This window comes from Gymnogyps californianus, chromosome 1, assembly GCF_018139145.2.
Source record: "Gymnogyps californianus isolate 813 chromosome 1, ASM1813914v2, whole genome shotgun sequence".
Classification (NCBI taxonomy): domain Eukaryota; kingdom Metazoa; phylum Chordata; class Aves; order Accipitriformes; family Cathartidae; genus Gymnogyps; species Gymnogyps californianus.
In genome coordinates, this window is record NC_059471.1 from 17,631,175 (window position 1) to 17,655,881 (window position 24,707).

The following is a 24,707-nucleotide window of genomic DNA, read 5'->3' on the forward strand; positions in this document are numbered from 1 at the left end:
ATGAAATATCCCACAATACATAAAGTGTGAGTGAATGGTGCTGACAAGAACTGATATACTTGTCCCAGACATCACATCATATAGAACTGAGTATGTGCGACTTAGGAAAGGTCAAAAATCTTAAAATAGCTGATGTCCAAAATCCCGTCCCCTCCCTCAAACTCTAGCACAGATAATGTCACCACTCAATTACTGCCGCACTAATTTTTTTCTTTTTCCAACACACCATGACATTCTGATGCCAGATAATTTTTGATGTCTTGTAACCAAACCTTGGAGGGAGGCTGGATGTCACACATTTTTATTTGGATACTTGGGTTTAATGCAAGTGACAGCTGGATTTTTTTCTCCAGCTTATTCCAATGTTTAAAAGATCTATGTTAAAGACTCATCCATGCACCTTATCTCAGAGGTACCAGATGATCTGGCATATGCGATTCATCAACTGAACATTTGTTTCCCCGGGAGCAATACATGTGTCATTTGTGCTCTGAAGCGATGCATCTTTCTTAAAGAATCTGCACCTACTTCCTTCCAATTCATTGGACAGACAGCGAGTAGGGGTGGTATATCTGGCCCCCACCCCACGCAGAGCAGGTTCGGGGGACCAGCACCCCGTGCGTAGGACTTCGCAATGCCAGGCTTCAAGTACCTCTTCGGTCCAGAGCCTGGACCGCACTGTGGTGCCAGTTTGTGATGCAGAGCATCCAGTGGGGTCACGAGGGAAACGATAGCCTTGCATCACGGGGATGGCAAGGGCACGGGGTCATTGACAGAGGGATTGACAAAAGTATCAACCTTGTCCTCGCTGAAAGCTTGAAAGAGCTTCCAGACCTTCTTGGTGGCATTAATACACATCTTAACATTAGCTACCGACACTGTGGCATGAAAATCTTTTGTATGCAGTTAAATCACAGCGTATGAAGTTAAATCACAGCCTGTATCTGTGAAACACAGTTTTAAAGTTTTCAGTTCAGAATATAAGTCTGCCAAATCACTAAGCTGTCCCAGTGTAAGTGATGGGGAATCTTAGCTGGCATGCTGCCCCAGACTGCTCCCCTCTCCTTGCGGCTCAGCAGAAGTCCTGTCCGGCCCAATTTGCTTGAATCAGATTACAATCTACTATTATAGTCATATTGTAAAAGCCTTGGAAGAACAAATCCATAGTTAATGGGCTGTGCTTGTAATCTCACATGTGTTTTACACAATTTTTATTTCAGTGGTCTATATATTGAGAAGATGAGCTACTGCCTGTGCACTCACACCACAAGATGGTCCTGCGTTTTGAAGACCAGCCAAAGTCTGAGTCAATACACGCTTCTATGTACTTTCAGATAAAACCTACATTATGTTACCACTGATCATACCACTAATTATAGAGAATACAATAACATACCATCCCCCCTCAAAGGGAGCATTCTACATGGGAGGGGACTGAGTATCCAAATTAAAATTAAAATGAATACAAGCCTGGAAATAATACCATATTTAGAAATATACTACACTGCCACAAGCATGATCTTTGTCCTGTCGTAGTGACAGTATGGGATAACCACCTAACTGAAACATTTTTGTTTGCACTACAAATGTAGTGGCATCCAGACGTCAATAACCAAATGTAGGCTTTTCCCCCTTGATTCTGCTGCAATGAAGAGTTAATACTCTTCAAACACAGCCTGTTGATGCTGATGGGTTTAAGCAGCACAAAACCTTCAGGGAACTGTTCATGCAATAATCACCTACAAAAAGATCCAAGGGGTGATCCATTTCCTTTCACAATCCCTCAAAAATGTAAATCCTAAATAATATATCTACAAATTCTCAGAAAACATTGCCAAGGATACACTATTTCTTAACACGTAATCAAGACCTAATCCTTACTTTAATTCAGATTCATAAGGTGGGATAACTGCCATTCCTCAAGTCTGGACAGTCGTAGCATTTTCTGCCCCAGACAAATAGGCAACAGCTAATGGTTATCTAATTTAGCAGGATTATTGCCCAATCAAAGCAATATTGTAGATTAACATTTCAACCAGGTGCGCTTTTATTTTTTGGCACAGTAAAGCTCGTAAATTCTCCTGATGTTTTCCAATACGTGCTCTACCATTTAATTCATCGCTCATTTGAAATGAGTGAAGCAACCCCACCACAACTCACCAATAAGAAAAAGACCAGTAAATTGGGTCGAAAACATCCCAAACAGGCAAATGTGATTCCTACCTCTCACGTGGAAATCTCACTAAAAAGTGTCCTTGGGTTAGGTTCGGTAATCTCTCTGAAGATAGCTGCAAAAACACCCCTAACATCCTTCCTGTGAGCGGAGCGGGGCAGGCTCCACTCCAGATGCCGGGGAGTGATGCTCAGGACCAGGGGAGAGCAGGTATAGGCAGGGAAGGCATGGCTGCACAGTGGGACCTGCCAGAGGAGCATGGCAGCTGGAGGGATCCTGGCGGGAAGCGAAGGATCCACCATTTTCAGGCCAACAGGACTCAGTGCCTTTTTCATCAATAAACAGGATTTCCCCAAAGCTTCCTACCCACATCAGCAGTTTCTCCTCAAAACAGCCTCAACTCGTGGGTAGAAGCCATGGGATGGCTTCTCTTTTCAGTCGTTTCTTTCAGCTGCTCGCTGACTCAGGTCCCTGCCTTCGACATTTGTTCTGCCCCTTCCAAACGCCTTTTGGGCTGTCACCTCTTCCCTTGTCCAGGCACAGGTTGCTCCAGATCTGCACTGCTGCAGACGCCTCACCCCACCTGGTCCACCCCAAACGTTCTGTAAGAGCTTGTGTTACTTGCTGCCAATGGAAAACCTCCAGGGTTGTCCCTGGGGAAGCTGCCATGTCCCCTCCTGTTCATGCCACGCTATGGGACACCAGCCAACCATCATCCTCTGGTGGAGCTGCTACAACACTGGCAGCCCAGTGGGCCAGGTGTCCCCTTTTATTCCTTGCTTTGGCACAAAGGAACAACCTCCCCCTGCTTTTCTCTCGATGGGAACTATCAGAAGGGATGCTGTGAACTTAGGAGCTAACTTATCTTTACTTTTTCTATTTGCCAAGGTAATACTTTCAGCCACTGACACCAGCCTTTGGTTGACCACACTCTCCATCACACTTCTATTGTAACTCCAGCTGCCGCCTTGTGCTTTCCCTTCATTGCAAAGTTATTCACAGTCGCCATCTGTGCAAAGGGCCTTGCTATTTTTCCTGAGGTGCATAAAATGAGACCGATTTTCACGCTGCACTGCATATGGGACATGCAGGCACACCAAAGCACTCTCTCAACCACTGGACACACACAGCTGTTTTAGCAAACATCACAGAGATGCTAAAATGCCACCCAGCAACCAGAGAAAGAACATGCTGCAGGTTGGGCCATAAGCTTCACATGGGATTCATCTCATCCAATTTTAGCTGTGTAAAGGTTAAGCATCTAAGTAACCACATATGGCCCTGCACAGTCATCAAGGAAGTGTCGAGTATCTCAACCATAGGCTGCAGCGCCATTTCACAGATCCTAGGGCATCTCATCTGGCCTCCACAATCTGCTCGAGGTCACAGGTCTCCTCTAGATCCTGGGTCCTATCTGCCAGCCCCTACAGATGCCACAGACTCCATAGGGTGTCTCAGTTGATACCAAGGCAACTGAATCATGCCCCACAGAGAGGCACTTTAGACAGGACCTCAGCAACTTTTTTGCACAAAATACGTAACTAGCTACATTTAGGAGCTGAATCCCATCGTGCGCCAATAGGTGCAGAGTTCTGGAACATCCACCTAGAGACCTATAGGTCTGCTTGCTCTTTGCTTCGTTACTGCACGTAGTTAACTAATCACACAGGTAACAGTAGGTAGGACTTAGCTCCAGGTGGTAGGCAACTAAAATTTGGTACAGAGAACTACAACTTCATCCAGATGGCCCCTCGGGTATCTACTGCCATCAGACTTCCTTACCCCACCTGGTCTCCAGCTGGTTGTTCAGCTTTAGATCTATAGATATCTATAGATGCACCAGTTTAGGTGTCTTAATCCATGACCTGAATCTTACTCCAGTGGTAAAGCAAAAGATAACTGGGCCCAAACGCTTTTCATAAAACAACAGCACCTCTTCACCCTTCCGCGCATGAACTATTCAGTGAAAAGGCAACATTTGTTGCTGTAGTATCTGCTGAACATTTGTTTTGCTACCGCTAAATAAAATCAAGTAAGATTTTTGCTGAATTATTTTGCTTGAATAAACTACACCAGAAGTACACAAAACCAGTCTGTGTCATTTGATCACCAGTATCTTCAGAAAATGTCATATTTACTTCTTATGGCAACGCTCAGCCACTAAAAGAATCATTTGGTCAGTAAAATTAACCAATATAATTTTGAGCAATAAAGAAATTCTAGCTTAAAAAAATAAACCAAGAGCCAACTCTTCAGCTGCTGAAAACTTTATTCTTTTGTTATTTCATACACCTGAGCTATGAACGCTTCTACAAAAAAATAAAATAAAATAAAATCCCAGTATGGTTTCACTGATGTTAAAACTGCAGCCTCGTATTTTTTAATCATTTACTGTAAATATGAAGAGCGGGAGGAAAACTGCCAATGAATCTACTGAAAGCACTGAATCTTTTGGAGATTATGTCATTATTGTTGCAATGAGGATTGGCTAAGATGCTTCAATTTTTTTTAAGAAATGCCAATTTTATTCAAATCTTTCTGCAGAAATGTGTCCCATTTCAGGGAGAAATTCACTGAGAAGTGAACTTCAGTTCAAACCCTTTTGCTGTCTCATCCAGAAAAAAAACCCATTCAGTCCTTACTGAGCAGAGCAAGGGCCTGACTTGGTCTCCTCCACCTAGTGGGAATGCACCAAACAACAGGCCACTGAGAGAAAAAGAAGGGATTATAAAAACACATATTCAAACTTCCCTTACCAGCAAAATTCAAAATAAAATACTTGTCGCAGCCCCAGCTGCAACAGGGAGTGCAGCAATATGAATCTGGGTGGAATGTAAGAAGCAGATCCTCCAGTGGAGGAGTAAAGTCCAGCAGCACGTGGAAGGTGTACATATGTAATACAGCTTGCAGAACTAGATCCTGTGAGAAGCTGAGTGGCTTTTCCAAGATGCTATTTGAGGGTACCCGGCACTGAGGTGTGGGAACCATGAAGCCCTCAGATAGCATCTTGCAGATTTAGGTCCCTAATGCAATATAAAACATATTTGCTCCACTTAGTGACCTGGGAGCTTGCTTTGGCTTAGTTTTTCCCCCAAGCATTTGCTGTTAAGTTAATTAAGCATTTAAAAATAAGTCTCTCACTTTCTAGAGACTCCACATAAATACTACTCTATCTTTTTCTAAGGGCCAGATTTTCTGCAAGGGTAAATCAATACAGTTTCACTGATAGAGGATCTGGCCTTAAAAGTCTATCCAGTGCATTAAAACCAGCGCAGCATGACATATGCCTTGGCAGTAGAACAATTCTCCAGACTAATATTTGAGGGAAATTTGGCAGTAAAAAAAAAAAAAAAAAAAAAAGCAGCTCTATTTTGAAATGCTGCCATTTCTTTAATCAGTGCTGACCACCACAGTTTCTCCTCTTGTGAACTGTACAGTTATGGCCGGAGTTTCACTGTCATTCTCCTCGAGCTTTAGTGCAGCGTTGTCCAAGCCGGTGCTGCTGGGCTGTGGCAAGGCAGTGGGTTCTGCCGTCCGAGTTGGAGTGGAGCAATACAAGATGAAGCCCACCATGATGATAACGAAGGACAGGATATAAAGACCTGAAAACTGGCAGAGGAAAGAAAGAGATGCATTAAGTCTTGTCTGATGTAAAAACATGTCAATGCTGCCTTGTTTTAAGAATGTGCAAGCTACCCTTCCTTTTAAAAATTATTTTAATGAGGATTATCACCACAATCTGTATTCAGGTCTGAAAATCAAAATTCAACAGCTCCATTCACTGATAGACTCAAGCTGCTGGCTGCTTTTCTCTGCATCTCATTCTCAACACTGTTTGACAGAGATTTTCCTTAGGTCTACATACAAGAATCTTAACAGGGAGAACAAATGGCTGTAAACATAGTGATACTGAAGGATACTTGTTTACACACATGAATGCTGAAACACTGTACCCCTAAGAGAATTTTGTTTCAGCACAGCCAAATATTTCAGGTCCTGGCAAGAGATGAATATCTCCGTCCTGCTGCAAGTCACCAGAGCAGTTGGTTCTCTGCACAGCTCTCGTAACCATCTGCAGGACTAGATAAATGTTATTACTGGACCAAAACCAGTTTGCCCTCTACACCCAGCAAGTCCTTTAAGAGAGGGAGACTGGGGCTCCTTTTACAAGATCAGCATTTGTGCTCTGTTAAGAGTGGTGTGAGCTAAGAGTATGAACTGCCCAGGTACATCAGGCATTTGATTCACTACCGTCCACTTGCCTGTTAGACGTCCAACAATTGCCAAGACTGATCCACCTTGACAGAAAAATAAATGCTTACTTCATAACACCAGATTGAATAATACAAAGTGTTCAAGTTATTCACAGCCAGGAACACTTCTTCAGCAGATTTGTTAAAATCCTCCATATTGCCTTTGCCAAATCACACTGATTAAACAGTAGGATGAAGGACATAGTGCATCCTGCATCCCACTGTCAATATTCCCTAACCTACTTAGCTTCCTTAGATGTGCTTGAAAAATATGTTCTAGTTGATCAAGCGGCAGAGCTGTATGAAATGAATGGTAGGACCTGGACAGTGGACTCTGATCCAAAAAAGACTGAGGCATCTACAATTAAGGCATTGCAATTCCTAGCTGGCAGTCACTTGGCTCGGAAACCCTTGGACGGCACCACGCAAATGGAAAAGCAGACTGAAACACAGCGGCCTTGTGATACGTGCCCTCTCTCCTCACCTTGCTGGCTGTTTGCCTGGAGGAGCTCAGACTCAGGCGTTCACTCTGCACATGAGGAAGCACCAAGCTCTGAAGATGTCCTGATGGAGGCAGCAGCATCATCCGTGGCCCTAACCCTGACTGACCCAGTCCCATCAAATGGGCAGAGCTTGAGTCTGTATCAAGGCACCTGCACAACTTCTCCAAGGCCATGAGCGAACACGTTTGTATGCAAGGACATGTGGCTGGCAGGCGAGACTGGGCAGTCACAGTTCCTGCCAGACCCCCTCTCGCAGTGTGTACAAGGCAGTAGGCATCTCTGATCCTGCTCAGAGTTAATTTCTCCGTGAGTGGATACACAGTCACCAAGCCAGGGTGCCAAAGCTTTTGCAGCGTAGCTGTGATTCAAGGCCTGCCTATGTGTTTGCAGCTATTGACACAGGTGAACCTTAACCATGCTGCTCCAACAGGCCTATGCTCTTTATTTTATTTTCTTTCGTTTCTGGGGAGGGCTCAGCAGCCTTTTCCTGGGTTTTTTTTCTTCCTTTTTTTTTTCCATTTCAAATATTGCAGCAACTTCATTGCTTCAGACACTGATTTCAGTTGTACCTGTGCAGCTTATATCCCCATACTCACTATCAAGCCTACAGACTACTTTAAATGTTACTGGAGGACTGTAACTCCATCTAGTGTCTGTATTTGCAGTATACTCCCTTCCATAGGAGTTTATACAACAAAAGCATTTGGAGACCTTTTTTAATATCTCTTGAGGGATTACAGGTATCTATATAATGAGCTCATTAGGAACAAGCACAGCAAAGATTCAGTATGTAGTAAAAGAAAAAAAAAGAGCTCATCAAAACAGGTATGCAAAATTCACATTTCGCCTTAAACAGACATGGCTGGGGCTGAAAAGTTGAGTACATTAGCAAAACACTGTGCACAAGTCAAAACTTCATAAATTCCTGGGTCTGGTCTCTGCTGTAGCCACTGTATGTTTGTGCTGCTTCTGTTTCAGAGCAGGCTCAGATCACAGCAGTTCTGAGCTCTCCGTGGCTCGCTTCGCTCTGCAGCCCAGCCAAGCCTTCAGTGGCTTGCTGTGAAACATCAGCTGGTAATGGGGAACAGAGAGTGATTCCTTGCATTTTTGTTTGTAGATTCCTGTGTCCAGGGTGCTTTTTAAACCAGGAAATGTCCTGCCTGGTTTCTTTGCCCCGTAGGTAAAGAAACTATATGGTTAACTTGGCAATAAGATCTTCTACTGCTAAGTGTTATTTTAAAAGCCGTGTCAAAATCAGGTGCTCTCAGTTCTTGGTTCCTAAGCTATCTCAGATCCTCTGATTACTAAAGATGCAGCATCATTATTGCTCCCCTTCTTGCTCCTTCATTGTTTCTAACCACAGATGCAAGTTCCTGTTTCAATAAGTATCTGAAATTATCTCATAATACAACCCCAAAGTCTCCTCTAATTCGTTTTTCCTTTTTGCTACCCCGGAGTTAGTAATTATGGGACAATCTGCTCCCAGAAAAAACCCTCCCCAAAATAAGCTAAAATTCCTGAAGAATAAAAGCTTATTATATCCCTTCCAAAGCTCTTGCTTACTTCTTCCTCTTTACTATTATGATTATAAATTTATAATCACTTCTTGAGTTAGGCTATCTGGGTGCCAAAATACATGTTTGGAAGTGACTTAGAAAGGATTTTTTTAATTGTTAGAATCTAAGTATGGTTCACTTCCTACATTCATTTCTAATGGATGCTTTGTAGCTTGGAGCAAATTTTGGAACCCAAAACAGGGAGGAAAGCTGAATTAAGAGATTCTTGAAAAGGAAAATCTAGCTGCTCTCGGACCCTACCGTTACCAGACCTCTGTACTGTAAAATAAATTGGCCTTCATTTTCAGAAACAAATCTGACCTAAAAGCTCCTGGCTGTCCGTAATGCTGAAGAGAAAGCAACCACATGGAATAATATAAATTAAGTTCTTAAGCAAAGTTCACAAGCTTCTCACTAAGCCCTTCCAGTCACCAAGCTACTGACTCAATTACTCCAATTGCTGTAGCGAGCTAGGTTCCCACAAATGATTCTGGATGAAAAGTGTAGGGTGGAATGAAATCTTTTTAGCGCTGTCATTTAGCTTGAATAGACACTACCAAAAATATTTTAGAGCACAATAAAAGTAACTGCCTTTTGGAGAGTGTACAGAATAATATATTTATCTGCATTTTTTCCAGTTCCTTTAGTCTCTCCTTAGCAGTAGCACTGAGAGTGCTTGATTTTTATCCCAAGACGTTGGTAATGAACATATTAAATTTCTAAAAAAAAAAAAATATTAATTTCTGGAAATCAAGCCAAACTGCTCCTCTCTCAGACACCAAATGCCTTTCAGGACAGGGAGATTCAAACCCTCTCTTTGGACACTTGGAGAGATGAACCAAATCTAACATACAGTTCCACATAGGGCTTACGGCAAGAACTTCACCGTTTGAACACCTTGGGAAATTATTTACTATCTCTTAACATTAACTCTAACGTATTCCATCAAGTGTGAAATTGTTTGAAAATCGCTATCTGCCTAATGATGCTATGCTATGTAATTAACTAAGTATGGCTCCTCCTGACTGACATCTGCCAACGATGAATGATACAAGCTGTAGAAATGTACAAGTGCAAACAACTGTTCAGGGGCTTTTAAGAGCATTATGCTTTATTTATAATTTCGGAGTAAAAATGTAACTGAAATTATAGTGAAAGAATGAAGGTACTTACCTTATAGAAAAAGAGGAAAAGCCCAAAGAACAGACTGTAGAGATCCGCAGTCAGAATACCCAGGTTGACCGAGGTTGCGCTGGTAACTTTAATCACTACTGGCATGAAGCTATACAGCCCAAACATACACAGGGCAAAGACTGTGAACAGTAATGCTGTAAAACAAGATGACAATTTACCCCTAAGGCATGGAATAATGACTTTAAAGAACACTGATATTCTTCAGATGCTTTAAAAAGATGCATTTTTATCTTTTAGGACAAGGTCTCCTAAAAGATATGGGAATGTAAATTTAAGAAAAACATGGAAGAAATAGTTCTTTTCCAAGACTACCCTGTATTGCAAAAATTCCTGTATCTATACAAGAAAGTTCTCGTTCTTTCCTAGTTAACATAAGAGCTGACTGATGAAATTTAGAGCCACATTTCTTAATAACGTACAGTTCTGTTGACGTCAAAATGTGTCACAAAATCCATTTTTCCAGTATTTCATTTAGGAAGGACAACAGAAAAATGTTCTTGTGATGTTCCAACACCAAACACATCTGTAATTAAACAGGTTTAATTTTTACTTATTTCAATTTATTTTGAAAAATTATTTTATGTTATATGTAAAATGCAAAACCTGAGCTCAAAGGTTTTAATGTTCAATCCTGCAAACCTTATCTCTTTGCTGAGCTGCAAAGTTTGCAGAAAATAAATTTGTGACAAAATAATATGAATGCTGCTTAATATCCAGAGAAAGAAAATGAAAACCCCAGCATTCGAAGTCTAAATGATTATCATTTTCCAGTGTTCTGTAAAAACGCACATCATTTTGTCATACACATACCAATTTTCCAGTTCCATTGAATTCTCGTTATCTCCCTATGTTCCACAATGGCTCTAGAGTTAGGAAAAAAGATATAATACAGTAAAAAGAAAAAAAAAATCATATTCAAATAGAGAATTTAATTACCAAAATATATAAGAAACATTTTGATTTATAATCCCGTAATTTTTTGTTTGAAATTTTATTGAATGACACTAGCTCCAACATCTAACAAGCATGAAAAAAGACTTGAAAATTAAAGTGCCTGAAAGTCAAGAGCACTTTCATTTAATTATTATGCCTTCTTCCCAGGTTTTTTCATCCTTCAGAGATTCGGTTTTACTTGATGTACCATTTGAGGACATTATTAACTATTATGATGAGAAATGAGGAACATAAAATTCATTAGACAGACTTAAGTGCATGTGGTCTGTTACTCTAATGTGGTTATTTGTAAGAGTATACATGGCTTCATTTTAAACTGAAGTTTAATACGGAAGACCTCCTGCTAACGATTATCTCCTAAACTTTTCCACAGAGAAAATCCATTAAGAAATACATTCCTGTGAACAGTCCTCAGCATACTGAGTGTCCTCATGAAGATCAACAAAATAAAAAATACAGCCAAGTATCGTATGTGTTCAATTGCAGGATTTCAGCTTTAGAATTGCTGTAATAGGAGTAGTGCAAATAAAAAGGATATAAAACGGATGCTGATCAGCAACAAAAATAAAATTCAAGAGGAAGGACTCTCATAAAGGCCAAATACAGACGTAACAAAGAATTAATTTAATAACAACAACATCATTTCATGGTAGACAAGCAATCATCTGTAGAATATTCTTAATTAGTTTTAAAATAAATATTAGATCCTTACAGCTGTAGACCGCTGATAATAGTCCCAAACAAGCCCACCATTCCTAGAAACTCCACTCTGCTCAGATTTTTCACAATGTATTCCTCACTCACATTAGAAATGGCATACAAAGAAGCACCAAGAAGCACTAAGACATCTCCAATCACCACGTCACTACCTGTACAGAAATATTAATCCACAATAAGGGTAATGCTGCAAACACTTTTTAACTTTCCTTAAAAAGACAAGCAAATTTATCTCGAACATCTCTATCCTCCTAGCGCCTTCCAGGGTAAGGGGAAAGGAAACATCTCCTGTGTGTGCAGATGAGTGGCTTGGTGTCTGAGCACGGACTCTGCTACCTGCTCACTTCACCCTGCACAGTCTGGAATGAGCTAAACCCAGCATTTAAATCTCATCCTGACCAAGCCACTGCTGTATAGTCTGGTCCAATTCTACTTCTGCTGACCTTAGGCACTGTAGGGACTTGAGAAAATTCCTGGTTAGAGATGCTCTCCGCCTTTCTGAATATTGCCACTGCTTTTGCAGTAAGGCCTGATTCAAGTCTTGCTAAAATCAGTCTATTGATTTCAGCGGGACCTGGACTTAGCTTCAAGGTTTATGACAGGTCTTAAGTGGGCACTGCAGATGGGTGGTATCATGTGTCCTGCTGCAATTTATTTATACTGTGCAAATGGGACTCCCTGTGATACAATCACTCATCAAGTAAATGCCATTATGCATCAGCCAAATAGCAAGAGAATCTTTGTTTAAATCCTTGAATTGATTTAAAATTTCCTTCCCTGAGCCAGTTGGCAATCACTAAGAAAATATGTCTGAAATATGAGGGTAAGCAGTAGTAAAGATACCCAGGTCAGCAAATAAAGTACAACTGTCTTAAAGTCTCAGGGAAAGAAGATTTTTCTCCCTCAGGACTCAGATGCTTGTACCACAGAGCATTAAAGCTAAACCTCAGTTTGTCTTGATGTCTTACCTACAGCAAGGCCCCAAAATAACGCCAAACAGGCTTATCTCTGTGCTGCCTGATGAAGGCAATGGCCTGAAATTTACCTTGCCTCATACCCTCTGGCTCTGAAAATTCAAAATTCTTATTCAAAATAAGATTGCTATGATATGGGTTGATTTAGGCATCTGTCATAGAGAAGACGAGACCTGCCCTTATCTGCACCCGGCTGGATCCTAGTACCCAGAACCCAGCCTCCCTTCCAGAGGTCCCAGGAATCCCGGCATCCTGCCCACGTCTCCTCTTGCTCTCCCATAGCAAGCCCCTGCTTTCCAGGCTGTGACCTGTGGGCCTTGGGGATACGTGGACCATTTCTGTTGGGTCTGCCAAAGATCACTCAGAGAAGTCAGCTGCTGTTGAGTAACTTTTTATTTGCTATTTGTACTCATAGAAAACTGCAAATCAGAGAAGTCTGGCTGCCAGCAGGCTGATCCCATGTAAGCAAGACATGGTTTGCAGGGAGAGGCAGCATCTTTTATTAGACCATCTCACATGATTAGTAAAAGTGAACAAGCTTTCAAGAATGAGGCCTTTCATCAGGTCTGATGAACAGCAGCGAAATTTAAGCTTAACACAAGTGTTTCTCTTTCAAGGTGGAAGAAATAACCCAAACCTACAAGCAAAGAAATTCCACAGCTCCCTATAAAATTAGCATCTCCTCAGCCACTATCTTCTTGGACAAGAAATACAAATGGCAGCGTGTCTTCTCCTCTTCTCTTAAAATAAACCTATATCCACTCCCCCTGCATTTGCTCCTCTTTCTCCTTTACAAGTTAGCCCACCACAGGAACTGTCTCTCTGCTCTTCCCCGCCGCGATAAAGGACTCCTTACCTTCGCTGTCCTGCCTCCCTGCCAAAATGTCTGCACCCACCATTGTTCCTACACCCAGCAAACAGACAGCAACAGCAAGAAAATGGATCAGCCTGTATCTTGCACGGAGAATGAACCACGACAAAGCCATCAGCACAGGAATCCCGAAACAGTCCAGCAGCTGTGTGTACAGAGAAATGGTTTGAATTAGAAACCCACCCCAAATCTGGATTGCACTATCCTGAAAGCAAATGTACAGGATCTTACTTTCCCTCACTATAGGATGTTAATGAAAGCCGCAAAGCAACCCCAGTGGATTCATTTAAAAGAGGGGTCAGACCCACATTTAACCATTCAAAGCATTTTGCAGGTGAAATGGGGCAGGGGTCCACTCTCTCCTGGTAGGAAGGCACTGATCCAGAAATTCTTCTAATGATGGATCTAACCAATCTTTGCAGCTTCACAAATGAATGCTAGGATGTTGCTCTGAAACCACGTTGCTCCCCATGACACCAATATAAGGGGGTGGTTTACCGATATTTTCTTTTCTCCCCAGACAGAGTGGTGTGAGAAGCAGAAAAGGCCTTGACTCTGTGTAAGCACTGTTCAGCAATAACGAAAACGTCCCTGAATTATCAACACTGGTTTCAACACAAATCCAAAACATAGTCCCATACGAGCTACTATGAAGAAAATTAACTTTATCCCAGCCCAAACCAGCACATTTTGGTTTTACTTGTTTGTAACTACACACATTAAAGTCTTACAAGCACAGCATTAAGGGGAGTTATTACAGATTAAATCCTAACAGTGCTTCTAATCCTTCCATCTATTTGTCTTCGCTCCTTGAATTGCCTCCAACTTGTCCAGTTTGTAAAGTCTGTTTGTAAAATGCAAAAGCACTTGCCTAGGCTGTATTATGAGACATTACAACCACACAAGTGCTAATATGCGATACCACGTATTTCAATACAACCTTGCTCTACTGAAGAATATCATGCTGTGAGTTTCCATCTGGTCACAGGCCTTTTTCTCTATCTCACCTTTAGTCTAGGCTCAAGAAAAACCTTCTAACATTGCCTCCAAATTTGACTGTTTTGACTAGTATCAAACAACAAGAAATATTACAAACATTAGAAAGCAAAATTTTTACCCCCCTAGTAGCAGACATCTCTTCTACTAATAAGTAAGCTTTCACTTCCCTGTTAATTGAGATGTTACCATGTAGCTCTCCAATCTCCAAGCAGTTTTTCAACTCAAACAGAAAGAGTGGAAGAAAAACCCTTTAAAAAAATTTCTTAATTAGGATATAAGGGAGTAGTACATAATGAGCCAGAAGCTCTTTCCAGATCGAAAATTGCTGCATCCAGACCAGTAACATACTGTAGAGCTACAGCATCCTGGTTAAAGGAATTGCAGCCAGGACACAGAGGCATCAAATGATGAAGAACATGCCCTGGTAATCTGTTCCACGGGACAATTACCCTCAATTATAGACAGAAGAAATCTGATTTCCAACTACTGGATCTTGCCTTCCCTTCATCTACTACGTTACAGAGCTCTTTGGTGGAAAATGCTCTCTTCTGTCCAGGATCAAGATCAAAGAGATGCAAAGCAGATGTAATATCGGAATGAATTGTGTCAATGGAACCATTTAAAAGAATAAAGTTTATTTATTCAGGCTTTATAATATTTACAGCAGTACCACGGTACTGATTACTACTGCCAGTAGAGCCTCAGCAAACTCTCATCTTATTCAGTTCTAGCCTGTATTTTTACAAGGGAAAAACAGATAACCTGGTGATTTGATTTACAAATGTTTTGACTCAAGCCAGGCTTTGGCCACACTGTTTATAGGAGGTTTTAAAGGTACGGCGAGTAAATTATTAAAAGATGTTTTAATACATGGTTAATAAATTATCATAGACTGTTGGAGGTCATTGGTGTGCTTCTAATTGCCAGCTCCAGACAGATTTGTGAGCAAGAAAGCTCAACAGCTTATCCTGCTCGGTTCCCCGCAAGGCTCCCTTACGGCAGCCTCCAGCTGAGCCCCAGTGGCTCATCCTGCATTTTCTCCTGTTGAGATTTACACTCTTCCATCAGCTGATACTCTGTCAACAGCTGCCTAAAAAATGCCTCCACTTGAATTATGTATGGAGCAAATGCTAATTGTGCCCAATAACACATTAACAACATGAAACCACAGCTATGCTGCTTGGTTTTTGCTATGAAATATGTGGTCAAACAGCAGCACAGTCAAGCCCTGCCACAAGACAGAAGGACACCGGCAGCAAGAAGTCTCCCTGGCATTGCCTCAGCCACAGCTGAACAGGAAATGTTCAGCTGTGGACCAAAGTCTTTTTCTTTATTTACAGAGAAATGAGAGCTGCCATCCCAATGCTATCTCCTTAAAAATCTCCCAACCTCTTCCGTGCAATGCTGGTATTTGATAACTAAAGGAAAATCAGTTCTGCTTTTGTGTGCATGTGTGAGAAAATACATGGAAGTTCCTTGCTGAGCTGAGAAAACTTATCTTTGAAGATAGGTTTCATAGGGCTGAGCTGAAGCTCCAGCCAGCCAGCATTTTAACAGTGATTACCCTGTATTCAGGAAGGTGCCATATACTCCTGCATTGCTTTTATGCTCCCTGGGCATCCACTCACAGCCAGCGCTGCAGACAGGCCATCAGTCTGGGTGCTCTGAACCACAGGTTCTGATGTAGCTGCACAACTGCTTGCTACTGACAGATAGCAAATGCCTTGCACTAGAGCAAATCATAGGCTTTTTTTTTTTGTCCTGTATCTCATTTCTGACAGTGGTGAGAAACTGGTGACTTCAGAAGATGTGCAAGAAACCTTATCGCAACAGGCAGTTACGACAAATTCGCAATTACTGAACTGACACAAAGCAGAATCACTCTGAAGGTTACTACGTGGGAAAAAGGTTCAGTAAATGCTTGAGTTTGGCAACATACTCTACCTATTCTTTCTTAATTTCTATGAAAGAAATCATGGGAATAGCTTTACTACTTCTGAGAACTTGGATCAAAGTCCTGGCTTTTTCAGCTGTAAAGTACATGATCAAACAGTGTCTCAATTATCAGCTTAACTTGATCTTGAGACTGAAACATGTTACTCTTAAAGCTTTGATTTCTCAGGCATTATTTGTAAGGAAATTAAAGGCCTGATGAGTCATAACACATAAGTATGAAGTGGAAATGTGACAATAATAATCCAACAGGCACATGTTACTGGTCTTTAGTAGTGCAAAAAAAAGTTACTGCAGTTCTCTAAAGGGAGCCCAGACCACAGCAGTTTATTGCTTTACAGGTAATTCTTTTAAATATTAACCTTTGTTACTTGGACTCTGTAAAACACTGACACCTAAACACTCCTTTCCCACTAACAGCCAATTCTGTATTGTACATTATTTTTTTATTCAGGTAAGTGGGGCCAAGACCCCAGCCACAGATCCACCATCGGTAAGAGCAGGCATAGGCTGGCACAGCCCCAGATACACTCCCTCCTTGCTTCTGCACCGTCCCCTCCCTTCCATCTCTTCCAGAGAGGGGCCTGAAGTGCCACATTCCAAAGCCATAGGGCTGGTCCCTCACTGCATGGTCAGCAACACCAGCTAACTATGACTATGTCCTCACGTGTGGAGTTACATCTCACAACGCCTCCCACAGCTTCTAGGACTAGGCAAGAGATCTACCTTGCTCTCATCAGCAAGAACCTGTGCTGAGTGAGTGTTATCTGGTCATAAATCTTTATTTTGTGTCAGGAGAAAAACCTGACTCAGCAAACTCTTAGAAGTGCTTTCTATCAAAATAATTAGAGTTCAACTCAAGAGCTGGCACTGGGTAATACCAGCCAATTTTCTCTGCTTCCTGGAAATGTTATTCATGATGCAGGATGCTCTTCCCTGTATTGCAGAGAGAAACTAGATATTGGAAAGTTTTTTCAGGCTTAAATAGCTTCCATGTCTGTCCTATGAATCTCATTTCAGAAATCGGTCCAAAACTGTAATAAAAGCAACAGTTCAAAAAGAGAGATCGGTCCTTACCTGCACGCTTGTGAGGGTCGTGTATTGGTAGGCTTTTACAATCATGTAATTGGCTTCAACATCAGCTAGTCCCAAAAAAATATACTTCCACCACCTCTGTTTCAAAATTTGCCAAAGACTGTCACTGCCTGTTTAGAAGAAAGCAGCAATCAATATGCGTTTCTTTCCAACCAAATGTTGCATAGGAATCTTGCTTTTTAGAAGCATAAATAATACTGAGATGTTAGATTTTGGTTGCCCCTGCTTAAGAAAGATACAATAACAGCAAAATGCAGCCCGGGAGGAGACAATGCAAATGGTGGAAAGCACAGAAATTCTTCCACATGAGGAAAAAAACCACAAGACTAGCATTGTTTAAAGAGTAAATTAATAAGAATTGGAGGAATATTAAATAGCCTCTGGTAAAGAAGCTTGTTACAACAAAGTCTATTTTCCCTAATATAACATAGGACTTGAAACGAAAGAGCACATAATTTTAAACAGATATGAAATGAAATCAAATTAAATGCACATTTAACCTGTGAAATTCATTTCCATGTATTATTACAAAGCAGGAATTTCAGCAGGAACTTTAAAAAACTAGGATGAGTATGGAGTTCTTTAGTTTCAAAATCTGAAAGGAAAATGTAGAAGAGAAAAAAAAAGATGAACCAGAATCTCCCATCCCATATTTCACATACCAGTCCTAAATGCCAGCATTGTTGTATAAACTAGAAGAAGCAAAGAATAGTTGATAAAACTTTGAAACATTGGAGTATTCACTTGGTATTGTTCTGCTAGGTACTGGCTTGTAACAGCAGTCCCACAGATAAACAAGGAGAGCATCTGGCCCAGAATTATCGTTTTCAAAATATGCCTGTGAATATAAAAGACAACACAGTAAGCTTAGAATTAAACATTCAAGTTTTCAAAAAAATATTTGCTAGTTGTACAGGGAAAATGCCATTTTTTAGATTGACACTTTACTCTTTTTCTACTCCCTATCAATGTTGTTCTGATTTACCGGTAAGCAGGGTTTTGTCTACACAGAAGATCTAGTCTAACCTCATGACAGCCATATAAGAAGTGAGGCCAGTTCAAACGACCAGTGATGCAGACTGCAATAATTTGCAAGGATCTTCAAGCAGCTCACCTGGGCAGGCTCAAACCAATGGCAGGATCTATTCTCATCAAGAGAGGTTTTGATACACACAGTCTGAGTTAAATCCTTTGTCCTCCACTGAATCCCGTTCTGACTTTGGTCAAAAGGGTGTGTTCGGGGGTGCTAAAGCCAACTACAATCATACAGTCAATCCCTCCTTTTGGAAGGGAAGCATCTTCTTTGCACGGATTCTAATTCAGCTGCATGAATCTCGTTTTCAATTCAGCCCGACAACAAAGCTCTTCTGACTTCAAAAATGCTGCTAGGCACATTTTTCTCTCCAAGTCCATTTTGATGAGACAGCAAATCTCTGCAAAGTCCAGCCATGCTGCACTTCCAAGAGATTTGAGCCCTACGTTTTGCTACAGCTTGCCTTGCCAATCCCAGCAACAGTGCACATCCAAATTTTAAGTATTAATATATCATGTGACAATCTTGTAAGGTCCTATCCAGCCTCATGTGAATAACTCTTTCTGGTGCATGAAAGAACGAACATTCTCATTTCTACCATTTTGAATGCTTAAGTAAGCAACAGAGACTATGTTTCAGCTAGAAATTTATCATGGCTACTTTGTAGCACAGCATTAACTGTAAACAGTGCTATAAAATACATACATGTATTTTTTATATATAGGTATTCGTATGGGGAAAAAAAAGAAAAAAAAAACTTTGACGCTACCTCACTTCTGTTATATTGAATTTCTTTTTATTCTGGTCAAAGATCTGATTGCACTATTTGGTGAACAAATCAGCAATGATCATGACACATTCTGGCTAATTATTCTGACTGATGCAGAAATGTCTTTCTATGTTCATCTAAAGAATTAATTTAATCAGGTGCCATTAAGAAAAATGTAACATAGGTTAGCTAAAATTTCAGAGATGAGACTACCTCTTCTCTCAAGCAGGCATGGACAATGCTTCCAGCTCGCCCTTTGCCAGCCCCGTGAACTCTGGCTCCTTTGCAGGAGGTAAGACGACAGAAGACCCATTAAAATTTCAAGGAAGAAATAATGCAGTGAACAACACATGAAAAATGTGGTTTCAGGCGTTTAAAAAATACATATATACTTTTTATTATTCAAATAAAGAGTTTCTTGCTCCAAACTAGCAGAAAATATTGCTTCTTTACCCTCAGTGCAGGAAGCACAGAGCAAGCCCTTAGCAATTTACTGGACTAAACTCACCCTGTGCTTGGACTAGCTGGGACGAGGGTGTGGAGGTGGGGATCAAACCTGAGCAGAGATGTGACTGAGGAAAACTGCTGCCATTTTACTGGCGCAAAGCTGTGAAGCCTGCGTAGTCCACAAAATGAACTGCGCTCGTCAATACATTACCAGGAGAGGTTAAAGCTGCCTTGGCTGGCAGAAGCCCTGCTCTCCTGGGTGCAAACTCCCCTTCACCCATCTCCTAGGTGGTGCCACAGAGACGGGCAGAAGCACAGGCAATACCACTCCACAAGCATCTGGCCTGTTTAACACGGACTTCTGTGGGGCAAGGTTTTGAACATTTTCCTCCAGGATATGATATGCAAGGGGTAGCTTTGCTTCTGAACTACGGCACCCTCTCTATAGTAGAGGCCTGGACTCTACATACACAGTGTTTTGGATAGTGACCATGTTCTAGCGAGAGGGTAAAAGGGGGAAAATCTGCTGCCATTCAAATTTGCTAACGATTGACCAGCTTCAACCATCATTTATTAAAAACAAGAAAGACCTGGTTGCCCTGTTGCAGTGGAGTAACTCCACTAAGCTGATCCTCAGCTTTTCTAATAACTAAGTTTCTCCAGTTTAAAGTACCTAGGGAATTATCTCCTTGCATTTTTGTATATGGGAAGAGACGCAGGTTCAGAATCTACAGAACTGTTTGCTTAGTGGTTACTGCACCAGTAATCATTGCTATTTAGTTAATGTATGTCTCAGCAGTCCTACAGCGTTTACTTCTACAGTACTGAAGGCATCTGACAAGGCAAGCAGGCTTCATCCTGCCTCATTCCCTTCTTTATTTTTCTCTATTTTAATTCAGAGATTTTTTTATTCCCTGAAGAGATTCAAGATGTTAAGATCAAAAGAGCCACATAAAGACATTTTTCACTGACAGTGGAAGGCTGCCCTCAAAAAATGTCCTCTGTGAATCCCAAAACACTACATTTCTGGCAACTTTCTCACCTGCGTGTAAAATAACAGCCTCTTGCCCTGACCCCCCGCCCAACACCAGGTGCAAGCCTCAGCAGTAAGGAGCAATGGTTTCCCCTCACACCATTTGCCAAAGTGTCAAAATTAATTTCTTCAAATTGCGAAGGTGACGCCGTGTTCCTAGCACAACGCGCCGGGCTCAAGGCAGCAAAACAGCGGTTTGAACAGAGTAAGATGACCCTCGTTAAATGTGGACTCAGCAGCCTTATTATGTCCGTGCCCACTAAATTCCCACAGCAAATTTTAAAAAGTGTTTGACCCTCTGTAAAACTTGAGAGCAAACTTTAAATCCTATTGGTTTCATTTTGCAAGACAATGTCGTATAAGAAAAATGCTTCGAAGACATGAGTTTCCATTCATTCCGGTATTGACATGAGTATCGATGACTGATTTTCTTATTAATAATTTATCATAATTTTTTGAAATATATTAATTATTAACTTTTCCATGCCAGAACTTGATCCTCTCTGCTCTTTTTTTTAATGCATTGGTAAGGACTAAATCACTTTGGACTCTCAGATGACGCAAGGTAAGTGGTCTGAAATGGCCTTTCAGTTTTATAGTTTGGGGCTTTTTTGTTGTTGTTTTTTTTACTGCTTGGTAGTTGGCTACTAAGTAATTACTCCTCCTCTCCCTTCAGCCACCATATCTTGCCTAGCTATATCTATGGCTATGAGCAAAACTAGGAGTCATTTTGGGATTTTTTAGAACATGAAAGTTTGCCACAAATTGGTCTAAAGCTAACGCTGAACAATGTGCAGCTCTTGACATCATGAGAAAGTCAGGCTGGCCTTCTTTGGCTCCCTGTGAAATGCAGAAGAAAAATACCCAAAGATATTAAAATACAATCAGTCTATATCTGAGGAAGTTAAAGAAAATCTAATAAGCCCACAGTTAACAATTTTATTGGCTATTAGTTTAATAAATCCTATAATTTTAATGTGATTTTTTCATGAACATAAATACAGCTTTTCAAAAATTAGATTTATTTATGCCACCGTTTAAACACTAACAGGCAAAGCCTGGCAACACTCTTAACATAGACAGTTTACTTGCACTTCAGCTTTAACTACTGCACCCTTCCTGAATGGGGGGGGAGGGGGGAAGAGACCATTTCATTTGAATAATCTCACATTTTCATGCAAGTACTTAAAGGAAAATGCAGGTTCAGACTGAAGCCGTATTCCAACATGATTAGCAGATAGCTCAGGACACGAAAACAATATTTTTAAGAACTAACATTTTCAGAAGTTAGTGTTTCAGTGTTCTGCTTTGAAACTGAGGTCAATTTAATTTGTAAAAGGTAAGAAACAGAAAAGAAAGACTTTTTTTGTTTCAAGAACCAGAAAGCATAATTTCTACTGGTTTTACTCAAAAAAAATAATCTAGCTTATTACATACAAGTATTAAACCTTCCTATGACTCAGAAAGGCCTCTAACAAAACTGAAGTGGCTGAGCCACCAGCCACCGGGGGAAAAAAAAAAAGAAAAAAAATCAATTCAGTATCTCAGACAACACTTTGCAAAAGTCAGTGAGAGCTCTTTATTTTCTTTCAAGTACCATCAATAGACTCACTTAGTGTAGCCCTCTGGCAACATTCTGGCAAAACTGCTAGCACAGGCGAGGTTACTGAACAGTTCAACAAGTTCCTATCTTGTCTTTTTGGGCATTCCTGATAGGCAGGAGGAATGAAAAGAGAAAAACTTCTAACCAAGAGAAAGGCAGGCTTTGCCCTCTGGAATAAGACTCTGCTTGGCCAGCACACACCTCCACGCAGGCCAGTCGCCAGACTCCAGCTTATGAGCGCGAGGCTGGCGGGAGAGCCAGCACCTCCTATTTGTCAGCCAAGGATATCTGATGCAACAGTTATTACAGACCAAATCTAGAGCCCTAAAAAAGCCTTTTAAACAGGGATTTTTTTTTTTTTCCCCCAGATGGAAACTGAAGCTGTAAGTGAACGGTAGGTCTTGCAGGCTGGAAGCCAGAGGTAGTTCTGCTCTCACAAAAGGCAGCGCTTCGCAAGTACCAGCTTTGGGATGCATGCGATGCCTGCACAACTCGGCAGATTTTTTTTCCCTCAAGTTTTCCATGCTTAACCAGTGCTCACATTTTAAGTGACATACTTGAACAGGCTTCTGTCCTAAGCTGATTCAAGGAAGCAGGGAAAGGGGATATTAGTTTTTCTGGACTCCACACCTCATCTTAGCTATTTTGTTGTTATCTTCTCTGCCCCTCATGACCTGTTGTTCACAACAAGGTTGATAAAAGAGTACAGAACAGGCAAAAGTACAGAAAAAAACTGGAAAACAGAAAAATATTCAGCAGAATTACGAAAAAAATCAAGTGTATGTGTGCATATGTGAGATTACACTCTTGGTTTAACAAAATCAAATACATCACTCGCTAATTCTACACTTATCTTAGTTGAAGTGACTCTTCACACTCTCACACAACAGCAGTTACAGGCTGCAGCTTGGCCGTGCTTCCACAGCAGCCCCGGTACCAGAACACCCTGTTCACGCAGCCCCCCATCAGCAGAAGCCAGAACTCTCCTGGCTGCCGCCCGCACCCCGCCGGTCCCACCTCTGCCAGGGCGACGGCCTTAAAGGCTCGCCCGAAGGGTCAGAGCTGTGCTCAGCCCCACGCCCCGCTCCCAGCAGTAACCCCGGGCCCGCACCGAGGCGTCCCCTCCGCGGCGGGCGCCCCACGGCGGCGCTGGCTCCGGGCCGGGCACCACATGGCTTCTCCCGGCGGCACAGATAAGCCACCGCATCCTGACCGCGTTATCGGCCAACGCGCCGAGGACGGAAAGATTGTTTCCCCCTTCCCTCCCGCGGCCCGGGGGGGAGCGACCCCGGCCCCGGGCACGGCCCACGGCCCCCGGGGCAGGCGGGCAGGGAGGCCGGCGCTGCCCGGCTCCACGTGAAGGCCGGCGGGGGAGGGGGGGAGCCGTGGCCGGGGACTCACCAGGTGCAGAGCTTGGCCCGGAGCAGGGCCAGCAGCCGGCGCGGAGGGGCGGCGGCGGCGGCGGCAGCAGCCCCGGGCGGCGTCTCGGCCCCGGGCGCAGCGGCCGCCGCAGCACCGGGCGGCGGCGCCTCGGCAACAGCCGCCTCCATGCCGCGGCGCTGCCCCGGCCCCGCGCCCGCCGAGAGGGAGGGAGGGAGGAGAGAGGGCGGGCGGGCGCTGCGGAGGTGGCGGGCGGCGCCCCGCGGGCGGGAGGAGCGGCGGCAGCGGGACGGCGGAACAGAGCGGCGCTGGCGGCGGCCGAGCCGAGCTTTGTGCCCGCCGAGGGGCCGCCCCCAGGAGGGGCATGGCTCGTCCTGGGGCGGGGGGGACGGAGCTCTGGTGCCTGCCCCGGGATGCTCCTCATGTTCTTTCCCCTTAGCGAGCCGCAGCCCCGCTCCGCAGGTTTCCTTCCACCCGCTGGGTCCAGGTGAGAGCAGAGCAGAGGAGCAGCGAAGAGCTGCTCCTGAAGCGCCTACGCGAAGTTTATATTCCTGCTCTCCAGCTCAGGCAACCCGCGGGGCTTCCCGGCAGCAGCCCCAGCCTGGTGTCCTGGTGCGGGTCCCTGCCAGGCCACTTTGGCCTCAGCCCCGCCACGGGCTTCGACCCCCAGGACGTGTGGAGGCCTGACTGCAGCTGGCCTCATGTGCAGGCAGTTCAGGTCTCATCTTTGTTCCAGTTACACGAGTCAAAGTTACTCTAAACCCTTAAATTTTAACTTCTCCCAGCTTTGTGCACAGCCTTGAGCTCCTCTATTTCTAAAGCTTCAACTCCCACCTTTTTGCTGATGACTCCCATGCCTAAGGATTTACCTCATCCTGTTTGTCTTCACCCGACAAGTTTGGGCCGAACTCACTTGGAGAACCTGGTGGCATTTTGCATACCCTGGTGGGTTTTTTAATGACTCTCACTTTTAATGATGCTCTGTTATGTGATGGAATTAAACCCCAGAGGTGCCTCCAGGAAGAGCAATCTTCTGCCCTCTTTGGTGTAAATATTTGTCGCTGTCCTGGCTATGCTGGCACTCTTTCTGCCACAAGACACTGCTTCTCTCCACCCTCAGCTGTTTCCTGCAGAGCACCATGGATTGATCTTTCTCCCCCCAACACCACAACGTTTTTTTCAGACATGTTTTTCTCTATC

At 42.8% G+C, this 24,707-nt stretch overlaps 1 protein-coding gene across 1 annotated transcript; it reads right to left on the reverse strand.

The window, feature by feature from the left end:
* Positions 1–5,558: 5,558 nt before the first annotated feature.
* On the reverse strand, positions 5,559–23,677 carry SLC35F2 (solute carrier family 35 member F2). Its single transcript, XM_050914859.1, has 8 exons — positions 23,529–23,677; positions 17,905–18,080; positions 17,225–17,352; positions 13,181–13,340; positions 11,346–11,502; positions 10,490–10,542; positions 9,659–9,813; positions 5,559–5,782 (listed from the first exon to the last, which is right to left on the reverse strand). The coding sequence occupies exons 1-8, from the start codon at positions 23,675–23,677 to the stop codon at positions 5,564–5,566; spliced, it is 1,197 nt and encodes a 398-aa protein (XP_050770816.1). The 3' UTR covers positions 5,559–5,563.
* Between the last annotated feature and the right edge of the window lie 1,030 nt (positions 23,678–24,707).

Bases quoted from the DNA above. Each gene is read 5' to 3' on its own strand.
- SLC35F2 (XM_050914859.1), bottom strand. From the start codon at position 23,677: ATGGAGGCGGCTGTTGCCGAGGCGCCGCCGCCCGGTGCTGCGGCGGCC. The intron at 17,353-17,904 runs GTATGTGAAATA...TCTTCTAAACAG, and splicing joins AATGCTGGCATTTAGGACTG to GCAGTGACAGTCTTTGGCAA. The intron at 13,341-17,224 runs GTAAGGACCGAT...CTGTACACACAG, and splicing joins CGACCCTCACAAGCGTGCAG to CTGCTGGACTGTTTCGGGAT.